Source organism: Thunnus thynnus, chromosome 10 (assembly GCF_963924715.1).
Source record: "Thunnus thynnus chromosome 10, fThuThy2.1, whole genome shotgun sequence".
In the NCBI taxonomy this organism is placed as follows: Eukaryota; Metazoa; Chordata; class Actinopteri; order Scombriformes; family Scombridae; genus Thunnus; species Thunnus thynnus.
In genome coordinates, this window is record NC_089526.1 from 17,607,071 (window position 1) to 17,633,438 (window position 26,368).

A 26,368-nucleotide genomic window follows, 5' to 3' on the forward strand; every position below is an offset into this window, starting at 1 on the left:
GATTGGATAGATGATCGCATAATAAGCTGGTTGCCCATCAGCTAATTTATCAATGAGTCTCTGATACCGAAGCATGAATGAAACAGCTGATAACCGATCAGCTGATGCAAATCAGTGTTCTGCCTCAACTGATTTGTGCTGAAAAGCGAGGCTCCATGCAGATTTTTTTTTTGGTCCTCCCTTAACTTAATTCTGGGTTACTTCTAACCAAGGGTTTAGTTTTAGCGTTAAGTGTTTAGGGGTTAATTTCAGGTTTTGAGGGACAGAGGAATAAACACAGAGAAGCAAATGTGTGTGTGTGTGTGTGTGTGTGTGTGTGTGTGTGTGTGTGCAGTCTTATGTGTGTATCTATTCACTAGAATGGGTGGATATATGCACAAGGTGATTGATGACAGTAGCCACGGTGGATATTTCTAGAGTTACAGCAGACCCATTATTACAGGTATAAACCAGACTAGGAGGCACACATGCGCACAATACACCATACAAAAAATCTGCATGAGTGGTGAACATCTGTGTGTACTGTACTGGTTATTATCCACACGTCAGCTTCACATGCGCCTGATTATATGTGTGTGTACCTGTGTGTTTGCATGGCTTCAGTGACAAAAGGCAGACTTGTCAAGTCATGCCAGTGTAGTGGGGTGAGGTGGGGGTAGAGGCTGATATGGTGATAGTGCAACAGATTGGTGATAGGTTGTATGTCCATGATTTGAGTGGAGAAACCTCGTAAATTCAGCATACAACTCCACTGTTCTGGTGTGTAGCTGCATGAATCATGAAACAATGTAGAGAAATAAACCAGATTTCTTTTTAAATGCCTCTTTAATTTCCTCAGAGAAAGTCAATTGCATGCTCGCTCTAGTACTGCTCTTCTAACTCACGTAGCACCACACATCCACATGTGGTAGTGTGACACAATAGCCAGTCCTGTGCTGGTGGCCTCAAGCACTGGGCTGGACATGTGAATTAGAATATTCCCCATTCACTGCCTTCATCCACAATTTTCCATAAATACAGGGATTAAAAAACTATTTCCTTTCAGTCATGACCCCATCATTCTGCTGATGGTAATGATGGGTTTCATTATAAGATGTACTAGAGAGCTTTCATTAGATATTAGAACCATTTGTATAAAAATGTAAGCATATACAATTCAAAATTATGTGGTCTATATATATGGCATATATGGCAGGAAAAAATGCATTCAGAAACAAATGAAAGATGAGTGACAAATACGGATAAATTCCTTGAACTCCCTCAGAGAAAATAATATTAACAGCAAAACACTAGAAGAGTACATCTCCGCCAAGTGTGTACAGTCAAGATGGCGACGAAGATAACGAAAATCGGGATTTATTCATCTCGTATCATGCCTAACTTTAGTGGATCATAACATATTGGAGATGGAATCAATCTGCAGATGCTCTGGTTCAAGATGTGACCAAACTACGGATGTCAGTTTTTGAGACACAACAAAGGCCAAAATGTGGCCTGCAATAGACAGGTAAGCTAGGTAAGCTTGTTTTTAGCCTAGCCGATTGCTGGAAATACCTCTTGCTATGTTATAATGCATCGTATCGAAAAATGGTGAGGACTGCTGAAAAGACGAAAGTCCAAGCTTTACGATAGGCTCATAAGGAATGGTCATAGACTGTAAAAAAAAATAATGGACACAGTGACATCACCCATTGGTTTGTGGATTCCTGTTTTGAAGCTCTGAGTTCAAATTTTGACCATCACCATCTTGGATTTTGAAGCCAGAGGTGACAATATTTGGACGAGAGGGTGGAGCTGACCCTAACGCTATCTGCTAGCTTGGTTAGCACGGTGCATTTACAGTCTATGGTTAACTGTGATAATGCTAATGCTATTTTTTGCTACTGAAAAACAGGCGTAAAACTATTAAAACAAAATGTACTTACCGGAAAAACTAAACATCCACCTCCTTAGAGGGTCTTTTATTAAAACCAAATGCTGAACAAGACTTTTTTAGGCGACCGAAATGTTACAATTAACTTTCACAAACTGAAAACAAACTGAAATAACGACAGCTACGGCTATGGCTACGCCTACTCTGTGAATCTTGGGTTACGCCATGGTTATGTTACCTAACCAACGTTGTCATGCTAGCAACTTGTCAATCACAATATAGCCATGCCCCAAAGCATATCCTGCTTTATCGTCTATTTTACTCTAAATGGAAACATAATTTACAAAATGAACATCATGATGTATTGAAGAAGACTTAAAACTAGCAATTGAGACCATAAACTTATTAGGAAAATGTTTACTGAGGTAATAAATCAAGTGGGAAGTAGAGTCATTTACTTCCACACAATCAGACTTCTTTTGGGGGCCAGTGAAGTCTGCCCCTGATGGCCATTAGAGAGAATATAGGTTTAAGTCACTTCCACATTGGCCTCACTTTTCCAGACCCGGAGTTACCCACTTGGGAATGGTCTTATAAAATATTGTGAATCACTGTAACCATGAGAGCTTCTTGAGCATATAGTCATAAATGTGCACAAAAAATATTAGGCTGATGGGTCCAGTAGTACGCGACATAAGCTGTGGACAGATACACACACGGATACATGCGCACACATATGGACATACACACACACACACACACATAAAGATTCATAAAGGCAGGTGTGCACTTTATTAACTCCGCCAGGCGTAAGTCTGGAGGGGATCATGAGTTTGGGTGTGTGTGTGTGTGTGTGTGTGTGTGTGTGTGTGTGTATGCATGTGCTAAAGAAAAGTGTTTAATGAGGAGGGGTCTGCACGATTCTAAAAAGACCCAGCTGGCCTTTAGTAACACTGGAAAATATCTACAAAGACACACATGCACACACACACACTCTCACCAAATATGAGACTTTATTGTTGAGTCGGCCGGAAAGTGCTTTTAATGTGGATGAGTGTGTGTCTGTGTGTGTGAGCAAGTCTCTTAAGTGTTGTTACATTTTATGGGAAAAGCTTTAACCTAAAAAAAAAAAACCTTCCAGTATCCTGACAAATGTCTGTTTCTGGGGGGCAAATGGTGTTTTGATGTTTGTTATAGCTCCGTTTTAAGACGTTGCTGTTTTGTTCTTGCTTATCAAGGACAAATGCTTTCCACCCACACAGGCCTGGATCCACATTACCACAGTCAATATCAGCTTTTACTGGCACCATTATGAAATGTCTTATTTCATTCTCTTTTGTTTATGTGTTTGCCTCTTCCTCTCTCTGTTTGTCCTTCTCTCCAGATAACAGAATGATAAAGGTAAATGGCACCAGAGAGCCTCTGGAGTTTAAGTCACACCAGTGGTTTGGAGCATCGGTCAGGACACACAAAGGAAAAGTGGTGGTGAGTTGAATTCTAAAGGTAGCACACAATTCTGCCCCCGTTCTTTTTTAAGGCTATTTTTAGATGCTGTTTGATTCAGTATTTCAAAAAAAATTCGAATCAGGGTTTAATTTGTTGTGCAGGCATGTGCTCCTCTTTACCACTGGCGGACAGTGAAGTTGAGTGGGGAGAAAGACCCTGTGGGGACCTGCTATGTGGCCGTCCAGAACTTCAGTGCCTACGCAGAGTACTCACCCTGCAGGACCAGTGAGTCACTCTGCAGCCTTGCTCCGTCTGTCTCCATCTCTGTTTTACTGCCTTTCATCCTCCTTCCCTTCCTTTGTTTTCTTTTTCTCCCTCTACTGTTAGTATGGACTCAAATTAAGTTAGATTTTAGACTTTGTTTTGTCTTCAAAGACCGTGTCCTGATATTACTTCCATCAGTGTAATATGCCATAATACGGCATAAGATTTAAATACTGTGCATAGATTTTTATGTCAGCCAATAAACTGTAATGTCTATAGGTTGTGACATATTTCTCTCTGACATTTCTGCCTCTATCCCAATACAATGGCACTAAATTGAATTTGTTTCTCTCACGGCACTGAAAATTTTGCTTTAAAAGTTCAAACTGAAACATATCTTTCCAGAAACTGTGTCCATGTTATTTAGAAAGATCCAGAGAACTCACAGTGAACAGTTTTCATAGTAACTTTTCTCTACTGAAGGATTAGTCTGTGAGCAAATAAACCAAATTCAGTTTATCTCCATTGTATTCACAAGCAGCAGAAATCTCGAATGAAATTAAAAAAAGCTGTCTGGACTGCTGGGGAAGGTGGGAAAATTTGTATTTTTGTAATTTGGGTGAACTGACTGTGAGTAGATTGATTTCTTATGTTTTACAAGCTGCCACAGCAACAGGAAAGTAATCTGTCTCTCTGACAGTTTATCTGTTTCTTTCTCCAGCACTCTTTTTTTCTGTCATCACTACTGTAAATGGGATCCATGGGATTTTCCGGCCTGGCCCCCTAACCCTACCCCCCCACCCAACCCCCACCCTACACATCTCCACATTTGCTTTATCTCCCACTTTCCTCCTGCGACCCTTCTCACCCTCTACAGTGATATGAGGCACCAGCTTAGTACGATAAGGAGAAATGGAGGCTATCAGGTGGCACATCATAAACAGCAGATCAAACACAGCCCTTATCGTCTGCTCCATCATCCGCTCTGCATAAAAATCCCTCACTGTTCACACACACACACACGCTTACTCTCCCTCTAGCCATTACTTGTTTAAAGATCTGTATTTTGTTGTTTATGCCAGTACTGACTAATCAAGACGAGTGTAATCACATTGTAAACTCAATTGTTCTCAAGGGGGAAATAATGCTGCAGTGTTTTTTATCACGTGTCTAAGTCAGTTTTTTCTGCGTTCATTAACTTTTTTGCTCTTTGTATCTACAACCACTCTGACTACATGCTATAACTCACACTCTGTTTATACATGCACGTGTGTAGTTACACATCATTAAGCTTCACCTCGGGGTGCCTCTGAAATGGAGAACAATTCATTGTGTGCACATGAGTTTTGTGTGTTCATGCACAGTTAGGTACAGTAATTTAAACAAAAACACACCTCTGTTGTTCTACATAATTATATAAACTATATAAAGTTTTTCTACATTTTCTTCTTTTTTGTCGTAAAATTGATTCATCTGTAAGATGTAATGGTCTCTGCACTGTTAGCTGAGTACTTTGCTCTAGAAAACTTATTTTTTCCTAAATTTAAGACAATTTAAATGCTGGTTCTAATGTTTTAAAGACATGTTTCAGTGTGTGCTTTGTGTGGTTTTCAGATGACCCAGATCCAGAGGGACAGGGGTTCTGCCAGGCTGGCTTCAGTGTGGATTTCACCAAGGTAAAATCATAGCAACAATCGTACATTATCACTAAGACAACCCCCTGCACACATCATGTCCCCCTCTCAAAGTGCAAGCAGAGAAGTTTCTTCAAACACAAGGCTCCCTTCAGAGATTTATAGATGTGGGGAAGATGAGAGCACGTTTGTCCCTAGAGGAGCCTCCACTCCCGATATGACCCATCGCCTCTTAACACAATAGACTAAACATGCTCAGATACACATTCTTTCACTGTATAGTCAATGTGAGCTTTGACCTCTGTCTCATGGTCCAACTCTACCCTCCTGTACAGGAAGCTGTCATTCTCCACAGGATGTCAACAGGCATGACAGCAGGAATCATATGTGTGCACACGCAGCCACACACATGTTACATATCCCGCTAGTCTCACACAAAAACTCACATGCGCAAATTCACTGACAAATTTCTTTCACATGACTGACCCTAACTAATTGTATTTATTCCAGGAAGGAACGTTGGTGGTGGGAGGACCTGGCAGCTTTTACTGGCAAGGTAACAGTGTGTAAAGCTTTGGTCAGTCTTGTGCAATGAGTTCATAGATGGGAAGGTGTTCAAATGAGAGAAAAGAATAGAGATGAGTTTAACAGTCAAAACAGCCCACATACACATACGTACCCTGAAACGCTTGCCAGATCTTCAGTTTCATCACTAGAGTCTTACGCAGGAGAAAGTGGAAAGAAAAGTCTCTCTTTCTCTTTCTTTGCCTCTTTTCATCTCCTTTTTTCCCTGCCTTGCTTCTTTACTTCATGTCTGTAACAGTGTAACAGGAAGTGGGTGTTTGGGCTCTGTAATGAGCTGATCGGGGGGTAATGGAGTGTGGAGGAACTGCCCCTCTGCCCCATGATAAAGCGCAGAGGGGCTTGGAAAAGCTTCAAGGGGAGGAAGAGGCACATGGGCAGGCTACAGGGTCGAGAAGGACAGAGGAAAGGTGGGGAGAATTTAAAGACTGATAAAGAAAGAAAGCAGGGAGGACAGTGGGAGTGATAGCGGATTGTTAAAGAGATGATAGAAACATGCTGCACCAGGGAGAGAGAAAGATGAGAAGTGAGGGAGTAAATTAAAGAGTCAGACACAGAAAGAAGAAAGATGGATCTTTGATAAAAGCGAGGTCAGTTGGCTTGCTGCATGTGCAGGGCTAGTCTAAGCAGAGGGATGAAGTGTCTTAATAGACGTAGACACAGCTAGAGTGTGTCAGGGTTCAGTTGTTGAAGTGAAGCGCTACTCCCCCGACTCCAGGTGTATGTGAGTTTGTGTGTGCGTCCCTATCTTTTCCCTCCTTTCCTCCTCACTTATCCTAATTTAGAGGAAACTTTGTTCTGCAGCTGTTTGTAAGGAGCAAGAACAGTTACTGTGCTTGCTCATGGAGGAATGTTGGGTCTCTGTAAATTAAAGAGTACGGTCAAGACCTGCTCTATGTGAAAAGTGCCCTGAGATAACTTCTGTTGTGATTGAAAATATAAATAAAATTGACTTGACTTGACTGGACTTGACTTGACTACTGATCAATTTCCTTTTTTCATAACCCATGATATGTCACTCTGCTGCACTTCATTTATTTAGAAAAGAAAGATGGAGCAAAAGAGAGGCCAGATAGAAACAGAGAAAGACATAAGTTTCTTAGCGATGTACAGTATATTTCAAAACTGCTACACATATTTTTATGACTCAGGGTTATTGTTTGGCAGTGGTTCTGTTGTTACATATGGTTAAATAATGAATGCTCCAGCATACAAGACCACATACAAGACAGGCATCACAGACAGCCTAATGGATGGCTCCCTCTCTCTGTGCCCTCAGCGTGGCAAGGCTGGCTGCCTCCAGTTAAAAGACTTCCTCCGAATGTTTATAAAAGCACTCAGCCCGGACTTTATGGCCTCTAATATACAACGATTATCTTCAGCCTTCAGCCTGAGTCATCATAAGAATCCCTTTTATATACAAAGACATTATCTCTGAGTGTAAAGGACACTTCAAATTAGCAGCAGTGACTTACACATCTGTGTAAACCTTTTGTAACCTGGTGTCTCATGAATCAAATAAAGGTTTTGTTAATGAGTTGATATAGTGATGTGTTATTCTGAGAGATAAACTCATAGCACAGTGTCAGAGGAGGAGGAGAGGGAGGGGTTGGCAGAGGAGCTGGAGGGAGGGTTAAGAGGGCACATTTTCCTCGCTGTCAGCACACACACGCACACACACATTAAGGAGGATTTATGAAAGGTTGAGGGCGGCCGTAGATAAAATCATTTGTTTGTTTGACCTCTTGTTCAACAGCAGGGAAAGGATGTTGTTTGTGTGTGCACACCTATAATTCACAATCCTCACTGCAGAGAAGACAGATGTTTTCTTGAGACTTTTTAAGGAAGGATTTTTTTCTAGCTATTTCCCTGCTAACGATGTGTTTTAGCTTTCCTCGGGGGAAGACTTTCGATGTTTTGTCGGCTCTGTGCATCTCTCATGTAGCGTGGTCCAGCTCCAGCAGGTTTTCTGTAGCAGAGTGCAGCAGTGCTCCCTCCATGAGGCCCGAGCTGAAACCGCTGTCCCGCTGTCCAAGAACAGATGTGACTCTCTCACCCTGGTTGTTTGTTTTTCTCTATCTATCTATCTGTGTGTGTGCGTGTGTGCAGGTCAGGTGATGACAGCGGGGATAGCCGAGATACTGAACGGCTACTCTTTGAAGGCAGTGCTGAGACGAGTTCCAGGAGAGAAACACACAGTTGCTGCTGAAGACACACACGACGACAGTTACCTTGGTAACACATACACACACACACACACAAACACTCATACTCACAACCATGTTGACATAATCGTCACTAAACAATAATCATAACAATACATACATTGCACACACACAGAGCATTGTGTGCACAGTTAATGTCACCCATATGACCTCATGTGCATCTGATTTCTCTTTAGGTTATTCTGTGGCAGTTGGAGAGTTTACAGGAGACTCTGAACAAGGTGAGAAAGCCAACAATTCATTACAACTAACCACATGCAGCACCAGAGGAATCCCTCATTGCACTAACAACATCGACAGCCACCCTGCAATGCCGTCTGAAACATACCGTGTGTCTGCAGTCTCTGTGCTCTCTGTACACTCTCAAGTCTGGACACCAGGAACACAACAAGGGGTTGAGCGATAACGAGTGGACAGCTGGGTGACAGTGTCTGGATCTGAACTCAGAGGCAGTAATGAGAACCGTCTCTGTATGTCTGGGTCATGACCCTGAAGGGACAGGACTTCGGGAAGCACTGATATTGGGATTTCCTCTCCGCCATTTTCGACTGATTAGAATGATTAGTGGCAGACTCCACAGACCTCTTCAGGTCTCGAGTGGGTCCAGAGTCTGTTCTGGACATGAAATAATAGGTGGAAAGAGACACAGGCATGCTACTCAGCATCATGTTATTAAAAAAACGTGCAGATGGGGAAAAGTGCCTTTGAGTTCATCTTTAAATCACTTGTCAACGGAGTACTCAAAGAATAACAGAAGGCCACAGTAAATTAATAAAAGTTATGATTATTAGAAAAGTACTGCATATCATTTTATTTTTGTTAGTTAACTTATATTCACACTGTAGTGAGTTGCCAGCAGTGTAGCATTTTGATTCACATCTCCTTGCAAGCTTCAACTGTGGCAACTGGGAAGCTCATTTTCAGTGGGACACATATATAACATGCCATCGCTTTGTCAATAACACAAGAGAAGAAACACAAGCAATTTGAACAAAAAGCAGCTCTTGTATTGAAGACAATGTGAGGAAAACAAAATTTTGCCCAACCACATCCTTTATAAACCATTTTTTATTGCTTTCTCTTCAAACAACCACTCTGTTCTGCTTCTTTGTCACAAGCACGACACCCCCATCACCCCATGTCATTTCATCCTTAAGAACTTCCATTCATAATTTCCTGTCTATCAGAGTCTCTCTGATAATCACCATTTAGTGGGATCTTTACGGGACAACCTTGCGTTTACATACCCCCATACCAACCCTGCAAAGGCCCTGAACCCCCTCGGGCACAACACATGTCAGAGAGTCTTAAAGCGAGCCTTAAGAGGTTACACATGCCAGTTGGTGTGTTGTGTTGTGGTACGAAGCTTGTATGCGGTCTTGTTCCCCAAGCCCTCTTCAGACTGGAGAACTGGTCGTAACTGGAAGTTCTAAGTGAAGATGGAGCTGGGACGTACTGGTTTATAGGCTCGTGGTTGAGTCCGTTGGGAAGAGATTGAGGGCAGGAAGTAGGGGAACTCTGTCTTCTCTCTCTTGGTGGGTCCCTCAGATTGTCCCTACGTGTTCACGGCACCACACTCATCAATCAATACATGAGCAGAGCCTGAGCACCCAATCACTCAGTGTGTTCTCAGCAACACTCGGCTGTTCTGACAGGGTGGGCTGGGTAGGGAATTTATGGGTTTGACAAACCTCTGTTGAGCCCCTTCTTTCTTTATAAGTCTTCCTCACACATACCCACATGCTAATTTGAGTCTTTCTTTGTTTTCATGTTTCCCAGAGCTGATAGCTGGAGTCCCAAGAGGAGCACAGAATTTTGGATATGTGAGTACGGACAGACAAACAAATCAAAAAAAAAAAAAAAGGCACACATGTTTGTTTGCTAATTCAGCAGCAATAGGGTGACAAATTCAAGTAAAAACCTGAATAAATGAGGGGTCACAGATTGGTGAAAATGATGCAAATCATTTGACATGGCTTTCATGGTCACCAGTTCTGAACCCAACTGAACACCTACAGGAGATTAAGCAGCGCTCTCCACCATCATCATCAAAACACCAAATGAGGGAAAATCTTTTGGAATGTTCATCCCTCCTGTTGAGTTCCAGTAACTTGTAGAATTCGCAGATGCTTAAGAGTATTAAAGCTATTTGGGCAAATAGTGGTGATTCAACACCTTATTAGGACACATTATGTTGTTTTTTCCTTTAATTTGTCAACCATTTTTATGACTCATAAACCTGAAAACACTTTGTCAAAGTGAGAAAGAGAAAGTCTGAAAGTGCAGACACACAAGCACACATTATAGTCTGCTTGGTTCATCTGCTTCCAGTGTTTCATATAGGATTACAGCCTTTACTGTACGTAACACATCGATGTATGTATCAACACAGCTATGACAGATACAGTATGTGCCTCTATGCTAAACTGCAGTGTGTTCTCTTATGGGAACGTATCTCCGGGGCTGACTGTGTCAATCCTCCCTAATGACACACAGCTTCCGTTGCATGTGGAGGGCGGTGACCCCACCTAACCCCACTAACCCTTCTCCACACACACACAACCCCTAACCCTAACCTGCAGCGCAACCGCAGGACTCACCACAATGCGCACACACTCTGCAACAGTGTGTGTTTTATGTCTGGACATTGTAGCTGGTGCGAGAATGCTCCTTCCTGTACAGTCAGTGCACTGTATGTGTGATAGAGGAGGGGGCCTGTAGCTCACAGTAGGAGGAGTGTTGTAAGGGATGCAGGTAGGCCATGTTACAGGTCTGGCTCTGGAGTAGCCGTCAGGCCTGATCAGGTTTCTTTTGTGACCAATCTGACAACTCAGAGCACATGAAAGTTAACATTCAAGCTAGTGATTCAATATTTGTGTTTACACATCCTCATCTGTCTGTGTTCTCAAGTCTATCCCCATTTAGTGTGTCTTTGAAACATCTGTGATTGGGTCAAGTTGTATCCTCCCGCATGTGTGCGTGCATGCATGCATGCGTGTGTACGTTTAGCCCCCGGCTGTCTCCATGTGGTTGTTATTTTAGGTCTTATGAAGGAATTCTCAGCCTCCCCCCTCCGTCTCTCCCCACGACCAGGGTTAGTATGGGGGGAAGGAGAGAAAGATGAGGGGGAAAATGGTAAAGGCACAAAGAGGATGATGGTGGGGGAGGGCAGGGAAAAGAAAGAGGTTTGAGTTGAATAAAAGCTTTTTTATGCGGTTTCTGACTTTTTCCCCGCATTCTTCATGTGCCTGGTTGTCAGACTGCTTGGCCATGTTTACTCCTGGTATGCTGTTAGGACAAAACCTGGTGTTTTATTAGTTGTGCTGTATTGTATCTAACAGTCTTATCTGCTTGTTTTAGGTGGCAATGATCAACTCCACCAATCTGACCTTCATTCAGAACTTCACAGGGGAACAGGTAGGAGCATCAACACATCCCTGTCACTCATGTTCTCATGCTCTCATGTTACTGATGTTAACACTCATGTTCCTTTCTTGTCTGTCCCTCAGATGGCCTCCTATTTTGGCTACTCAGTGGCTGTCACTGATCTGAATGGAGATGGGTAAGTAGAAAACCTCCCTGTCACTCTTTAGACATACACCCTTGCTGTGTCTCTTTCTGTCTCTGACCACTGAAACTGCATGTTGTGTCTTCAGGACGGACGACGTGCTGGTTGGAGCACCCCTCTACATGGAGAGAGAGATGGAGAGCAAGCCCAGGGAGGTGGGGAGGGTGTACCTGTACCTGCAGATGGCCCCGCTCACTTTCTCCAAACCTGTCGCCCTCACCGGCACACACATCTTTGGACGCTTCGGCACAGCAATAGCACCCCTGGGAGACGTCAACCAGGATGGATACAATGGTATGCTGAGAGGGGTGAAGGAAAAGATTGGAAAAGAAAAGATTAAACAAAAATTGAGCCAGGCGAAAGTAATCTGATCAACAAAAATATGCAAGATGAGAGAGACAACAGAGAGAAAAAGAGAAGGGAAAAGATATGAAGATAAAGGAAAATTAACAAAATCCTTTCATATATTTTGTGGCAGTGCATGAACCTCTTTCCACTGCACTATACCAGACCTTGTGTCCATCCATATGCAGCTGTTTTTTTCAGGTTGTGCGCAATGACAGACAATGACAGACAAATCTTTTTCTGTGTTTCCTGTCCTGTGTGGACTGTTTTGTCTCTGTTTTGTCTCTGAAATCCCATCAGATGCTCCTGGTTGAGAAAACCTAAAGCTCTTCAGCCAATCAGGAAGTGCGGCGATGAAAGGTTGTCTGTGTGAACTTGTTTCCTCCTGTGATGATCAGGGTTAAAACCATGTGTACGTGTGCGTGTGTGTGTGTGTGTGTGTGTGTGTGTGTGTGCGTTGGAGTTATTTTTAACTCTCCAGATGTGCCCTGAGATAAAATCATCTGGGAGTTTCTGTCCTGCAGCCCAGAGTTCATTCCTCTTCTATGTGTTTGTTTTATCCTCACATTGATTGGACAAAGACACAAATGCACACACACACACGCACACACACACACACACGCAAACCATGCAGCCTGCAGCCCAAATGCTCCATAGAACTCAGGCCTGCAGACTGCTGCCTTAAAAATGAATGAATGGATACACATCTGGTCCTCGTATGGCATCAATCCCACTGATTTATGCTTTATTTATTCATGGACAGCGTGTGTTAATGTGTGTCCCACCCTGTTAAACCCTTTAACCATCGGATCAATAACTAGTGGATCAATACTAAAGCTTTCTCTGGCCAAAAACATAAATCACATCAGGCTGTCTGTCAGGATGTGACAGTCTCTGAGGGGTGGTGATGTAGCCTGAGAGTAGATGGAGCCTCTCTGTGACAAGCAGAGACTTGTTGAGAGTTAATCTAATGAGGACACGTCCATGTCTGTGCATGATTTCATTATTCGACATTACATTATAGAGTCACCATGGAAACGTTGTGATCGGGGTTTTCAGCAGCTTCTCTTTGCTAATGTCAAACCGCTGTGTGCGAGTATACCTGTGCCCCTTTTTGCGTCTGTGCATAATCATTGGCAGATCCCTTTTCTCTCCGCGATGACACCGAGCCTCTTCCTCCTCCCTTAGCAGAGAACTCATCACTCTGTTTCCAAATTATTTATAAAAGCATAACCATACCCTCTCATCTCCATGGTGTTGAGTGTCAGCTATTGAAACCTTACAATTTAGTTAATTTAATTTGCCATGTGGTTCTCTTGGTTTTTTTTATTTTATCAACCAACACTGGTGTTCTGTCACCATTGCTTGAGTGTCAGTTTGTTTCTGTCTGTGAGTAAAAGTCTCTTATAGTGTTGATCTCGGTGATCACAGTGGGTGTTCCACAGTGTGCTGTGGATATCTGCGTTGTGTGAGATGCTGTTGAGCAATGGCAATGAGTGACTTTCACATTATTTGAGGACATTTTTAAGTGAGATGTTTGTTCTTTTTACACAGCTATTTTGCTATGTACACATACCCACACATAGACATACAGAGTCACACACACACACAGGCTCATATATACACTTGCATACACACATGGTTGCATTTATCTTCTCTACCCCACAATCTGCTTCATGTGGAACTAGTTGTTTAGGCTGAGAGAGAGGGGGTCCGGAGACAAACAGGATGTCTAGAGGTGTTTGGACAGTACAGTACTGAAGGATACTGTTGTGTAGGACAGTGCAAATAGGCATGGATGTTAAGAGGTTAACAGATATTTTCATTGTATAGTGAAACAACGACTTTTCAGATCAGGACAGGTGCTTGCAGTATGCTACTGTTATATATTTATGTTTTCTTTGTGTGGGTGCTCTGTTGTTCCACTACTAAATATGCTTATTGCCTTTTTGCCAAGATGTGAAGATCGATACCACAATTGTTTTTAGACTGGAAGCAAGGGGAAACAGCTAACCTGGCTCTGTCTAAAGTTTTTTTTAAAAAAGGACCTTTAGATATTATTATCATGTTAATATCTTGTTTGTTTAATCCGTACACAAACAGGAATGGTCTGAGTTTATGGGGAGTTGCCGAAACAAGTTTTGTTTCCTTTTCAGAATGTGTCTCTCATTCTGTTTAGGGCTTTGGTTAGGTTATTGTTAGGCATCACAGAGGAAACTGATTGGGATCGGGGATAAGTCCGGGCTCAGGTTAAGGTAAGACTAAACACAAATTGATGGGGAGACAAACTTCGACAGAACAGTGACTTCCTTAGGATGCTGGTCGACTAGCTGTTTCCTCCTGCTCCCAGTCTTTATACTAAGCTAAGCTAAATGGCTGTAGCTTCATATTTAACATACAAACATGAGAGTGATCTTGATGTTCACATCTCGCTCTGGGCAACAAAGCAAATAAGCATATTTGCCACAATGCACAATTCCTTTAAGACACAAATTTGTTGCTAGACTGCCCTGTAACTTTTTGCCACTTGCTATTATAACGTGAGATTTAACCAAACGTTGCCCATGTGGAGCACAATACTGAGTGACCAAGAATTAGAGCAATGACCTAAATAGTGCCCAAAAGATGGAGAGAGTACATAGTTAAACGAGTGGAAATTCAAGAAAAAAGTAATTGACCATGTTGACATGGTCCCCCTGTGCAGGTAAAGGAAGGTCAAGCTCTTTTTCTTCTTCTGTCTTCCCCTCTACCTGTATGTTTTCCTTTGCTTCTGCCTCAGAGGGGCCTTAACCTTGCTGATGTCTAAACCATGCACATATGTGTCATCCTTCAGACGTGGCGGTGGGCTGTCCATTCGGAGGAGAGGAGCGTGGAGGCAGAGTATTGATCTTTAATGGTAACAGAGACGTAGCCACGCAAGGCCTGACGCTGAGCCAAGAGCTGAGAGCAGCCTGGACCCCTAGTGGCAGCTTGCCTGGATATGGATTTACTCTTAGAGGAGGCCAAGACCTGGACAACAATCAGTACCCTGGTAAACACTCACACTCAAGTCAATCCTTCTTTATTCATCTGTGATTTCAGCTCAACTCCCCACGTTATAATCAAATTTTTTCCTCTGACTCGCATTCCTTCACTTCTCCACTTTCCTTCCAGCTCCTCTCATTACAGCCTCCCTCTTCTTCATTCTTGACCTTTCATCGTCCTCCCCTTTGCACTCCTCCACTACCATCCCCATGTTCTCCTGTACTTGCTTTCCTCCTCTTCTCTGGTAAAGTCATCAGTCAGTTGAAGGGGGTATAGGGATGAGTGCCGATGGACTACTGCCGCATCCATTCTTCAGGGATTTACAGTACTCAAGGAGGAGAGTAAACATAAGATTGAGAGAAAGAAAGAAGTATAATAATACATTATCCTCATGTTCAGTCTGCCAGACATTCGAGCCTCATCCCATATTCCTAAAACCATGAGCAGACAAAGCAGTATTCAATCAAATTACATGCAGCAACTCCCTACTTTATGTGCTACCTACTTACTTTACCAGACACCTTAACCTTTTCATGTCACAGGATTTCAGAATCTGAAAGACAACTGAGGATTTTTTATATGAGTGTGAAGCCGTTTATACACACACACACACACAAACACACACACACACACACACACACACATATTAAGTTCTGAAAAAACCCATTTGAAACAAAGCAGGTCTGTTAAGCCACTGTTTTACTACTTTATTTTCTCCCCAATTTGGAACCACTCTGCTCTCAGAATTACTCTAGTTTTTTGCTTCCACAGATTAGGCTGAAACAGAGAATTTGTTTAGTTTTATCTTTTCTTTTCTTTTCTTTTCTTTTCTTTTCTTTTCTTTTCTTTTCTTTTCTTTTATTCGCTCCCACTTCCTTTCCCTTTTTCTTTTTCATTCTGCTATAATAACATATTTCTTCACTCCACAAACAGGATATCAAGGGAAATACACACACATAAATACACACAGGTTCACATGTGTGGCTTGTGATCAGTTTCACTGGCAGCGAGAGAGTGTGTGTTGAGTGTGTGCCAGGCTCCAGGTCAAAGCTAGACCCTTTGCAGACCCACTGCAAATCAGAGATCCTGAATTAAAAACACTATACAGTAAATACACACACAGGGGCTACAGGTTGAGTTGAAACTCAGGCTGGCGGAGGCCCTTTGGGAGGAGGAAGTAGAGTAGAAACTCTGGGTGGCAGAACTTCCAGCCAACACACACACAGGCACACACCGTGTACTGTATAAACACGCGCACAAACGTGCTGTGCACTGCTTGTGTCGTCTGTCATTAGAGAGTTAGCCGACGGAAGTGAGACGCACACACATGGTGTGTCGTTAGCGGGGTAGTAAAGTCACACTGTTCAAAGGAGCCAGAGATGTTTGATCAGCCTTATGAGAGGACTGAACAGGCGTCTGGGAGGCCTGCTAGAGCTGCCATATGCTCCCATCAGCGTTAAACGTCATTACTCTACTGCAGGAACACAAAGAGAAGGAAGGAGGATGATTAAGCGCCGCTTTTAGCTTCACTGGACTTTTTCCTCTAAAGATTATGTCATATATTTGTGTTTTTATACCATAGTTTACAGTGGGAAACTAAAGAAGTATGCAAAAAATGAAAAAACAGGCAGTGCAGGAACTAAAATGACACACACACTTAAGGTCTACTGTTCAGAATTAAGCTTAATTAAACTACGACATACCAAATAAGCAGCACCGAGTTCATGTTTCACTGATGCTGAAGCCTGAAGTTAAGGTTAGGGTCAGCTGTATATCGGAAGAGGGTCAGATTCCCTCAGGGTGCATTTTAGGTGCAGGCAAGGGGTCAAAGGTCAAAAACTGACAACGTTTTGCCTGTCAATCACACCAGCTTGCTGAGAGTTACAGAGAGACATGTCAGGGTCGTCGATTTTGATGTGTGTGATGGTGAGGGGTCATTAGGTCAGTCATTTGGTTGGTAAGTAGGTGTCAAATTTATGACTGGGCTCCATGCCTACTCGTATACTGGATTTATTTTGTCTTTTTTCAGCCCACAATCTCAGAAAAAGTAGACCAGATTTGTACCGTATTCTTGTCTTTAAGCAATACTTTTTCATACATTTATGGTGAAATTTTTGGCAAGATTCTTATTCTTCAGAAGTATCGTTAAGTTCCCCCAAATGACCAAAATACACCTTTAAGTAAAACATGTTACATTTGGCAATTCTGAGAAAATCCTGCCCAATTTGAAATGGCCAAGTACTCATTTCCTGCATTGTGAAAATATACTGTTTTCTTTTTTTGTTTTGTCTATGTATAAATGCTAGAAAGTTATTGAATAGCCCTAAAATCCCACACAGACTCCAAAGAATGAAGAAATCTTCCGTTTCTGTCTTAAAACCTCCTCCTTTTCCACTGAGCGCCATTGACCTTTGACATTCCGTGGAGGCCAGTCCCCTGCAGCCTAACAAGCAGCCAGGGCAGGCAGCCAGTGACAGCTTGACAGTCTGTCTAAACTCTGGATGGAGGCCGTGTTTTCACAGCCCAAGACGGACACCATCAGCTAGAGCAGCTCAGTTACAGAGAGTATACCTGCACGTAGACCAGTCATCACTGAGTGAAGTGTACGTGCTCTGTGTCAGCCCGTTGGTGTGTGTGTCTGCATGTACGCACACACAAACTTCAAATCAACAGTGGCAGGCACGCTTTCCTGTGTGTAAGGAAATGGGATTGACATAGAAAGGAAAGTGGGCCGTTATTTGATTTAGCCCTCGGTGCAGCCATGCGTGCACACACACTAACACACACTTAACCCCCAAAGGTGCCCTATCCTCAAATCAGACTCATGTCATGCAGTAGTTTTGCGAATTGGGATAAGGAGGACAGACAACCACTGTATCCAATATGTCTACCTACTAATGGCAGGAGTGGAGTTAGATTTCCAGGTTACACAACTCCAACAGCGGGATGGACAAAGGAATTTGGAAAGGGAGTGAGGTGGTCCCTCTGTGTCTCTCTCTCCATCTGTTGAAAACACACCTTGCTTCTAATGGCTTTCACAGATTGCGGTTTAAAGGCCAAGTGCACAATCCTCTGCCCTCCTTTTTTTTACCTATCCTATTCCCCCCTCCTCTTTCTCATGCACTCTTTTTTTCCCCTTCTCCATACCTCTCCAACTGCCCCACAAAAGCCACATCTTGAGGTCCTTTCTCGTCGCAGGCTTTCCGATACAGTATGCACACACACAGCCACACATAGCGACATAGAGCACCCTGGGGGGAAGAGGGACAGGGCCTAAATGTTTAATGTTGTGGTTTCAGGGGGACTCACTGACTGCAGCCAAAGGCAGAAACAGATGTGCCTCTCTCAGATTCAATTAGTCCCCTTCTTCTCAAATACACGGGAGAGGAAAGACACACCAAATGACAAGCAAAGTCTACAAGAGTACACTTCCACTAGCTAGGTCCGGTATCCTCCTGCAGCAGGTTACCGCAGCATTTTCCACTGGTGTCTCCTTCTAGTGCTGGAATTATTAGTTGATTAATCACTCAGTTAACCAACAGAAAATGATTTGATAGTAATTCAAAACATTCACTGGTTCCAACTTCTTAAATGTGAAAATTTGATGCTTTTCTGAGATATAAGTCGGAAGCAATTTGAAGAATTGTGATGGGCATTTTTCACTATTTTCTAATATTTTATAGACCAAACAATTAATCAGTTAATTGTATAAATAAAGAACATATTAATTTATAATGAAAATAGTTATTAGGTGCCTCTCCGTGAGCAGCATGAGGTTAGTCCATCTTTTTTAGGATCTCATAACTTAGTTTGGCTGCATCTGGCAGTGGTGGCTTTTATCCATTAAGTGCCTCTCTACAGTTTCAGATTGTTTTAATCAGCACTTGTATATGTGCATGTGTGTGTCTGTGCCTTTGTCTATGTGCGGCTTTCGTTGGTATGTGTCCCCCAACCACAGCCATAAAATACGAGCTCTATTGGGAGCCAATTAAAAGTGTGCGTTCATCACAAAACCCATGAAAACAAATAGAAATCACATATAGATGAGATCTGTTGCTGCTTACAATTAGGAGCTGTTGCTATGCTATGCAGGCTGTTGAGAAACTTTGTTGTTTAGCTGGAATGCAGCGTGGGGTCCCTGTCTCATGGCAGCATACACACACATGTATGAATGCACAATGAACAAATCAACGCATGTTCTGTTTATGAATTTAGTCTGAAGCGGGTCATGTGTGAAAGGAAAAGAAAGGAAAAGCTTAGTTATATCAGAATGTTCATGCAATATCACTGTGTGCATGCATGTGTGTGTGTGTGTGTGTGTGTGTATATGTGTGTGTGTGTGTGTGTTAAACGTGAGAAGTCTGTGTTTGATGAAGATTGCTGGAGACCTTGAAATCAGTCCCATCTGTGGCATTCTTTGAAGCTCTCTGTTTCCCGTCTCTCCCTCTTTCTCTCTCTCTCTCTGCAGATCTAATCGTGGGGGCTTTTGGTGCAAGCGAGGTGTCTGTGTACAGGTAAGAATGTACAAGGTGTTCTGTGTTTGTCAAATGCTTTTTAAGCTTGTTTATCAAAACTGTGGAACTCCATTTCCTGAAACTCCATGATACTCCCAAGTTCTTTTACCTACATTAAATTGTGTTATGTATGTGTGTTTGCGTGTAGGGCCCGATCTGTAGTGTCTGTGGAAGCTGCAATGGTCCTGACTCCCAGAATCCTCAACCCCGATGACCGACAGTGTCACCTGCCACAGACAGATATCATGGTTACCTGGTAAGAACAGCATGCTTAGATACTCCCTCAGTTCCATACTAAATATTAACACTATACAGTGTTCAACATATACCAGACGTTCCCATTACATAAATCTCTGCTTGGGCTGGTTAATCCTTACCTGTGTACAAATCAAAACCAATATGGCCTGCACTCTCACAAGGATTAGGATGGCAAAAAGGCTTTTTAACAATGGAAGAGCTGATTACTGTGAATGCAAGTCAAAGGATGTGACTTAAAAGATGTGGGAAGCAGCGGTCTTGGTTAATGTATTTGCTCCTGAATTACTTATTATTAATTTAATTGGATATTTTCTATACTCTTTTGTAGAGTGTGACAGTTGTCTTAGGTTGTTGTTAACATATATTTTTATAATAATGTTTTAATGCTGCCTTCTTGGCCAGGTCTATCTTGAAAATAAGATTTCAATCTCAACACCTGGTTAAATAAAGGGAAATAAAAAAAGATCAAATGTACTTATCTTGTTAGTATAATCTTTTTCTCCATTTAGTGTCCAAGAAATGAATACATAGCTTATGATACAAAACATTAACCAGCTGACAAATGCTTTGGAACACTGCTGACAATTAAACAAGCAAAATGTTTTCCCAACAAATTTATACTTTTGTTTTCTGAGATGTTCCTCCTGCTCTCCACCACAGTCCACAACTTGTTGTAATTTTTTCCAGCTGTGTGTAGCTCCACTCCAGTTTGGTATTGCATTGTGGGACAATAGCGACCATCAACGTCACCACACTCAAAAAATGAGCAAAAATGAAAAGTGACATCTTAATTTTTTATACTTAATTTCATCCTTTTTCTAGTGTAAACGCTCTACATACTCAGTTGTAATTCACTTGTAGTATGGAACATCGAAACTATCCCAGTGTGTGTGTGCAGGTGAATAAATGATTAATGAGCTCCACTGCTGCAATAAGCCCCAGATTTGTACCAGAAATCCTACTGCTTATACTGTATCATAAAATGGTATGCAATATAGAGTATACACAATCACAAATCACACACGCTCTGACAGATGTGACAAATATTTCACCCCTGTACTCTAGACGTCTGCCATCAGCCAAGGTCTGTGTGTCTGTGTGTCTAATGCAATAATTTAACTGCACACTGAAAAAGCATACCATACTCATATAACCTGGAAATACAGATTTATGGGACTCTGCAATTAATTTTAAACTGTATAATTTTATTTTGATTATATTATTGTTTCTGCGGGTAGCATACTCGCTTTGAACAATCTGGGGGTGAGTTTAGTCGAGGAGAACGAGTGTAAAAGCTCCTGCTGCTTCGCCACAGTCTATTGTTGGTCCTAACTTATTGGGGCTGGAGCCGCTGTAGGACTCTTTGGACCAGAGAAGTGTGTTCGACTAGTTGCCATTACGGTGTCTGTGTGTGTGTAGTGGTGTGTGAGTGTTGGCAGCGGCTGAAAAGGGAATGAGGTTTGGATTAGATTGACTAAAAGCCCTAAACTGTGGAATTCTGTCAAAACAAAACTCAGCTTATTCAAATAAACCGCCATAAAGTTTTGGTCGGAGGTATGGAATCGGATAGGCCATAGGACACACAAGATACACTCATGCAGAGAGTCAAACAGCAGCTCGCAGAATTAAGGGATGTTTTAGGGGTGAAGATTTTGGACATTGCAGTTGTTTCTCTGCAGTGAGAGAGGAAGGAAGCCCCAGTTTGTGCCTCTCGTGTATTACAACATTCAAATCACAAGGCTAAGCCTCTGATTTTCTGTGATCTTTGAAAAAGGGGGTTGTTTAACAACACTTTTCTTAATTCCCAGAATCCTCAGACGCTTTTAACCATCTGGATGAAAAAAAATATTCTGTCCGTTGTATGATGAAAAAAAGATTTATAACCATCTTTCCAAGATGCAACTGTATTTCCTGATCCAGACAAAGAGATTAGCCCAGAAATTACATATCTCCTTGCTGAATTTGTACAAAATGAATCAAAATTAAACATTTTATTATCAATTATACTGGTATGTGTTGAAGTTTTCCAATATTTTACGAAGCTACATAGCTTTAGCGTCTCCCAGCTCATTCTTTTTGGCTCACAACTTTAAGGTTCTGCTTTAGTCTCACTGTTCTCATAGTCATTTTTGGCCACAGAGGGCTGTTTTTTAGTAAAAAAAAAAAAATCTGTGAAAACTGACTCTATGCTGCCCACGCAAACAGAAGACAGATAAAGTGAACACGGGGGAGCATTTAGCAGCTAAAGAACCAGACATTTCCCTGGCTGAAACAGAAGTAAAAGGAGAGTGAATATTGGACTTAAAGTCATCAGTTGGCCAGAAACATGACTTCAACTGAATGCCAATGTTGCTCTTTACCTACTGTATGTGCAAACAGGCAACTGTATGCTAACATGTCTGCCATAAAAGGCAATAAGAAAATCAGAAGCCCTGTGATTTGAATGTAATGATAATACATAAAAGGGAGGATGAAGGAGTGGAGGAAAAGGAGGGACAGCTACTTAATGACCAGTCTTAAATTGAACGTTCTTTCTCATTAAGTGGATCCAGGGTTGTGAAGGAAGGGATGTATATGTGTGTATATTTGCAAGGAGGGTTAGCGAGTAGTGTGTAGGGTGGTGGAGCACAGATGCATTTAAAGGAAAATTACACAAAATAATGACTAACCAAGCACTAGCGCTGTTGTCAGTAAAATGGGGGTCATTTCCGTGCTGCATACATTTAAGTTTGACGCACAGTGCTTATTAGAGTCACACTTGAGCACACCCATCCAAAAATACGAAACACACATGCTTACATGCAACACATATTAAACACGCATGAAACCACCTGGAGAATTCAAAATGACTTAGGGTAGCAATTTTTAAAATAGAAACCTGCACTTTATCACACACACACCCTCCCCTACACACACACACACACATATATATATAAACTCACATCTGCATCACACTCATTTAATGCAGGGAAACTAGCTCATCATTACTGTGTCATCTAATGGGGATCCTAATTATTAACAAACACACAAGCATCCACAACATCTGCGTTTTGGTTGTTAGGGTTTGTGAACTGAAACCAAACAAACAATAATCACATAAAGTCATTTACCTCATGCCTCATATTGTTCGGTCTTCAGCGGATAATCAGGAGCGTTACGTCTGTGAGCTCCCTAGGATTAGTGGATAGGCTATTAACAGTGCTGAGCTCCCTGTGTGGGAGTCAGTCTTCCTGTTCTTGATTAAAGAGGTGATAAGACACACATACACACACATACATTCATAAACACATAAATAGAGGAAATGCAGAATTGTTTCCCAGTCTCCCATGTCTGTATATCTAATGGAGGGGCTCACGGGGCCCCCAGCAGGATTTCCCAATGACCCCTGGGGCGCAGGAAGGAATAAATTCCTATTGGCAGTGGAGGGGATCAAATTAGTTAGATAGTTATTTAGATGGCTAGTTTGTTAATTGTATAGTTATTTTTTAAAGATTTTGTCATGCATTTACAGGGAGACTGTGGTTGAAACATGCTTAATCAATGAGTTAATACAATCTTTGGAGCTTAGTTCTTCTTAAGAAGTCACTGGAATGACCGGCACCTAATTTTTGGTACTTATGCTGATTATATATTTAAATATATATTTAAATATATCCCTGCCTGCATGTGCTTACAAGACACCACAAATTAATATAAACCACAAGTTTTAAAATGATGCTACAAAAAGTCTGAAAACAAATAAAACACACAACTTACATAATCAGATTTTCATGTCCACAGTAAAATTTATAAACCACTAATATATGTGGTTGCAACTCGCAAGAGAAATCACACAAAAGACTAATTAGATAATCAATCTTGACATTTTTTCCAAGCTTCTGAGACAAAGTTAGCTAACTTGAAGACATCCAAATTAAACAACACACCAGAGTATTTCAGGGCTTTTCCAAACCATTTAATAAAAAACTGAATGTGGTGGTTAGTTGCAACACTCAGCGTAGCCACACTTAGACATACATGTGCCCTTATTATTTGTCAGCAGAAAGATCAATGAAAGGAGCCTTATGGTATCATGAATTGGCCAATATTTTAGGGCACAAGGCTCCAGTGAGCATTGGACCCCAAATGCTGGCAGTCATGTATTTTCTTCACTTTGTCAGTATGGATGTGAGCTGATAGACAACTGGGTTGTCTTAATAATGTGCTGATCTTGTACAACATGCTAACAGTTATCAAAACCTTCTCCCTCTCTTTTGTCTAACTCTCCATCCTGCATATATTCTCTTCCTCCAGTCTCAAAGTGGATGTGTGTGCGGCAGTGAGCGGTGTGGGGATCCCCAGCTCTGTAGGTAAGCAGCTGCACACGATGTGGTGGGAAAGACAGGCAAAAGGGAAAAGCACAGTGGGTGGGTCAGTAGTCAGAGCCAGCTCTTTCGAACATCACGTCGGTATTTTCTGCTGAGACACGGCTGCTCTGCCACGCTGATCAGAGGAACAAAGGAAGGAGGGAGGGTGGGAACAGGAATAGGAGTGGCAGACACAGACAGTGGAGGTGTGAAGTACATTGTTTCCACTGTCAAATAATGCTCTGTAGAGTAACACTCCTACAAATGGCTCCTTACAATAACAGAAAGTCACATATGCACACACAGGCACTCACAGCAATTGGACCATGTGGATTCAATAGTTAAAGAACGTCTGTTTGGCTGTATGTTCCTATTCATACTCATGGTCATTACACTCATCTTTTCCTGCATCCTTCTCTACCTCTCCATCATCCCCTATCTCCTCAGACCTGAAAGCACAGCTGCAGCTGGATTGGTTGAAAGGCACCAGGGGCGGAGTTAAGAGAGTTCTCTTCCTGGATACCCAGCAGCCTCATCACACAGGGCTCCTAAGACTGGGTCACAATCGTCCACGTGCATGCCTGAGCTATACCATTTACCTGAGAGTGAGCAAATCTCACAGTACACACACATATAAACACAGATTAATGAGCTTTGCATACAGTGTTGTGTGTCAGACAAAGCTGACTAACTGGATTTTTCTTCCCTCTTTCTGTCATTTCTTCCTAGGAGGAGGATGAGTTCAGGGACAAATTAACTCCCATCTCACTGGCTCTGAACTACAGCTTGGCTTCTCCTCCTGCTCCTCGCGGCCAAGACCTCCCACCTGTTCTCAACCACTACAGCAGCACCTTCCTCCAAGAGCATGTGGGTATATGCACTGTATATGCAGATACGAGCCAAGTTTGCGTCTGCCAACCTGATCCTGTGTTATATTTCAGTCACTCTGTCTTTAATGGAAAAACAGACGTGTTCTCCTTAGACACAGAAAGGCTTTCTCACAAATAAAAAAATAATCCTCCTTAACCTTTTATTCGATATCAAGCTCAACTTTGCCTTTTCCCACAACAGGGCAGATGAACGTGGGCGATCAACTCAGACCTTTTTTCCCAGCTAACTACAGATCAAACAGTTATAAGATAAAGAACTTGGTTACTTGGCTAATCAGACTTAGGCAATGCAAAAGAAAAAAAAATGAAGAAAGGGCTTGTTGTACACCAAAAACACCTTAAAACTTCTTGGTTATTATTTGTCTAACAAGCAAGACAAAAAAAATAAGCAAAACACGTTGCTCACTCTTCCACTTGCAGAAAGTGTTAAAGTACCAAAAAGTTTTAAGTTTATCCAGAGTTTTTGATGTGTACCAAGCCCTTTCTTCATCCTTGATTTCAATGCTGAACTGTATTAATGCACAATCATGGATCATATCATATCACTCAGGAAGCGGTTTTTGAGAGTAATTTTTCACTTGACACACACAGATTGAGAAATGGGCATAAAGAGCTTTTTTTTTATCACAAATGCCATTTGAAAATAACTAAATCCATCCTCAGCCTAAAGCTGGGTGCATCAAAACAGCCCATTACCAACCCACACACACCTAACCTCATTCTGCTGCCCAAAACCTTGATAGCAGAACTCTAGTGTACATAAATGTGTCTGTATATATACAACACCTGCATCTTGGTGTGTCCCAGTTTTTTCTATTTTTAGTTCAATGATGATGATGATGTCCAGTGTACATTTCCTCGTGACAATCTCCCCCTCTGTCCGCCCTTCTTCCTCTCAGGCCTACATTCTCCTGGACTGCGGTGATGACAATATTTGCATCCCTGACCTTCAGCTCTCTGCCAGCATGTAAGACTGACACGGTCACATCCTCTGATCTCAACCTGTAAATACTCGACACTTCAGGACAGACAAACACAGATACACAGCTAAACCAAAGAAACTATGTCTGTCATTCCTCATACAATGAGCAAAGTTTACACTGAAGTTGCTCACATTATAGTTCCATTTACCATGTGGTGTGTGTATGTGGGTATGTGAATGAGCATGCTCTCTATAGTGTTTCCAGCTGTACGATATCTCCATGGCAGCGTTATACAAACATCCTGTCACCCTCTACTGACTGACGCACACTTTCTTACACGCGCACACACGGGGGTCACGGGTATTGCATTCCATGCAGCTGCACATGAATCAAAAGTCCAATCCCAGAAATTAAATGTTACAAAAAAAACACAGGAGAGGATGCAACTGCAGCAAAGTACTTCATATTCTGTGTTC

The 26,368-nt window shown here is 42.1% G+C and overlaps 1 protein-coding gene across 2 annotated transcripts in view; it reads left to right on the top strand.

Moving 5' to 3' along the window:
• The window catches only part of itga8 (integrin, alpha 8), a 41,925-nt gene that overhangs the window by 1,924 nt on the left and 13,633 nt on the right, over window positions 1–26,368 (top strand). For both annotated transcript variants that reach the window (XR_010930413.1, XM_067601640.1), the window contains exons 3-19: window positions 3,258–3,358; window positions 3,481–3,604; window positions 5,198–5,259; window positions 5,728–5,773; window positions 7,909–8,034; window positions 8,201–8,245; window positions 9,804–9,847; window positions 11,385–11,441; window positions 11,534–11,586; window positions 11,681–11,886; window positions 14,771–14,968; window positions 19,430–19,475; window positions 19,624–19,731; window positions 24,027–24,082; window positions 24,527–24,684; window positions 24,809–24,946; window positions 25,869–25,936. Coding sequence is in view for 1 of the 2 variants with exons in the window: in XM_067601640.1 (XP_067457741.1) it covers window positions 3,258–3,358; window positions 3,481–3,604; window positions 5,198–5,259; window positions 5,728–5,773; window positions 7,909–8,034; window positions 8,201–8,245; window positions 9,804–9,847; window positions 11,385–11,441; window positions 11,534–11,586; window positions 11,681–11,886; window positions 14,771–14,968; window positions 19,430–19,475; window positions 19,624–19,731; window positions 24,027–24,082; window positions 24,527–24,684; window positions 24,809–24,946; window positions 25,869–25,936 (1,636 nt within the window). In the remaining variant the exon portion in view is untranslated. The remainder of the gene's footprint in view (window positions 1–3,257; window positions 3,359–3,480; window positions 3,605–5,197; window positions 5,260–5,727; window positions 5,774–7,908; window positions 8,035–8,200; window positions 8,246–9,803; window positions 9,848–11,384; window positions 11,442–11,533; window positions 11,587–11,680; window positions 11,887–14,770; window positions 14,969–19,429; window positions 19,476–19,623; window positions 19,732–24,026; window positions 24,083–24,526; window positions 24,685–24,808; window positions 24,947–25,868; window positions 25,937–26,368) is intronic.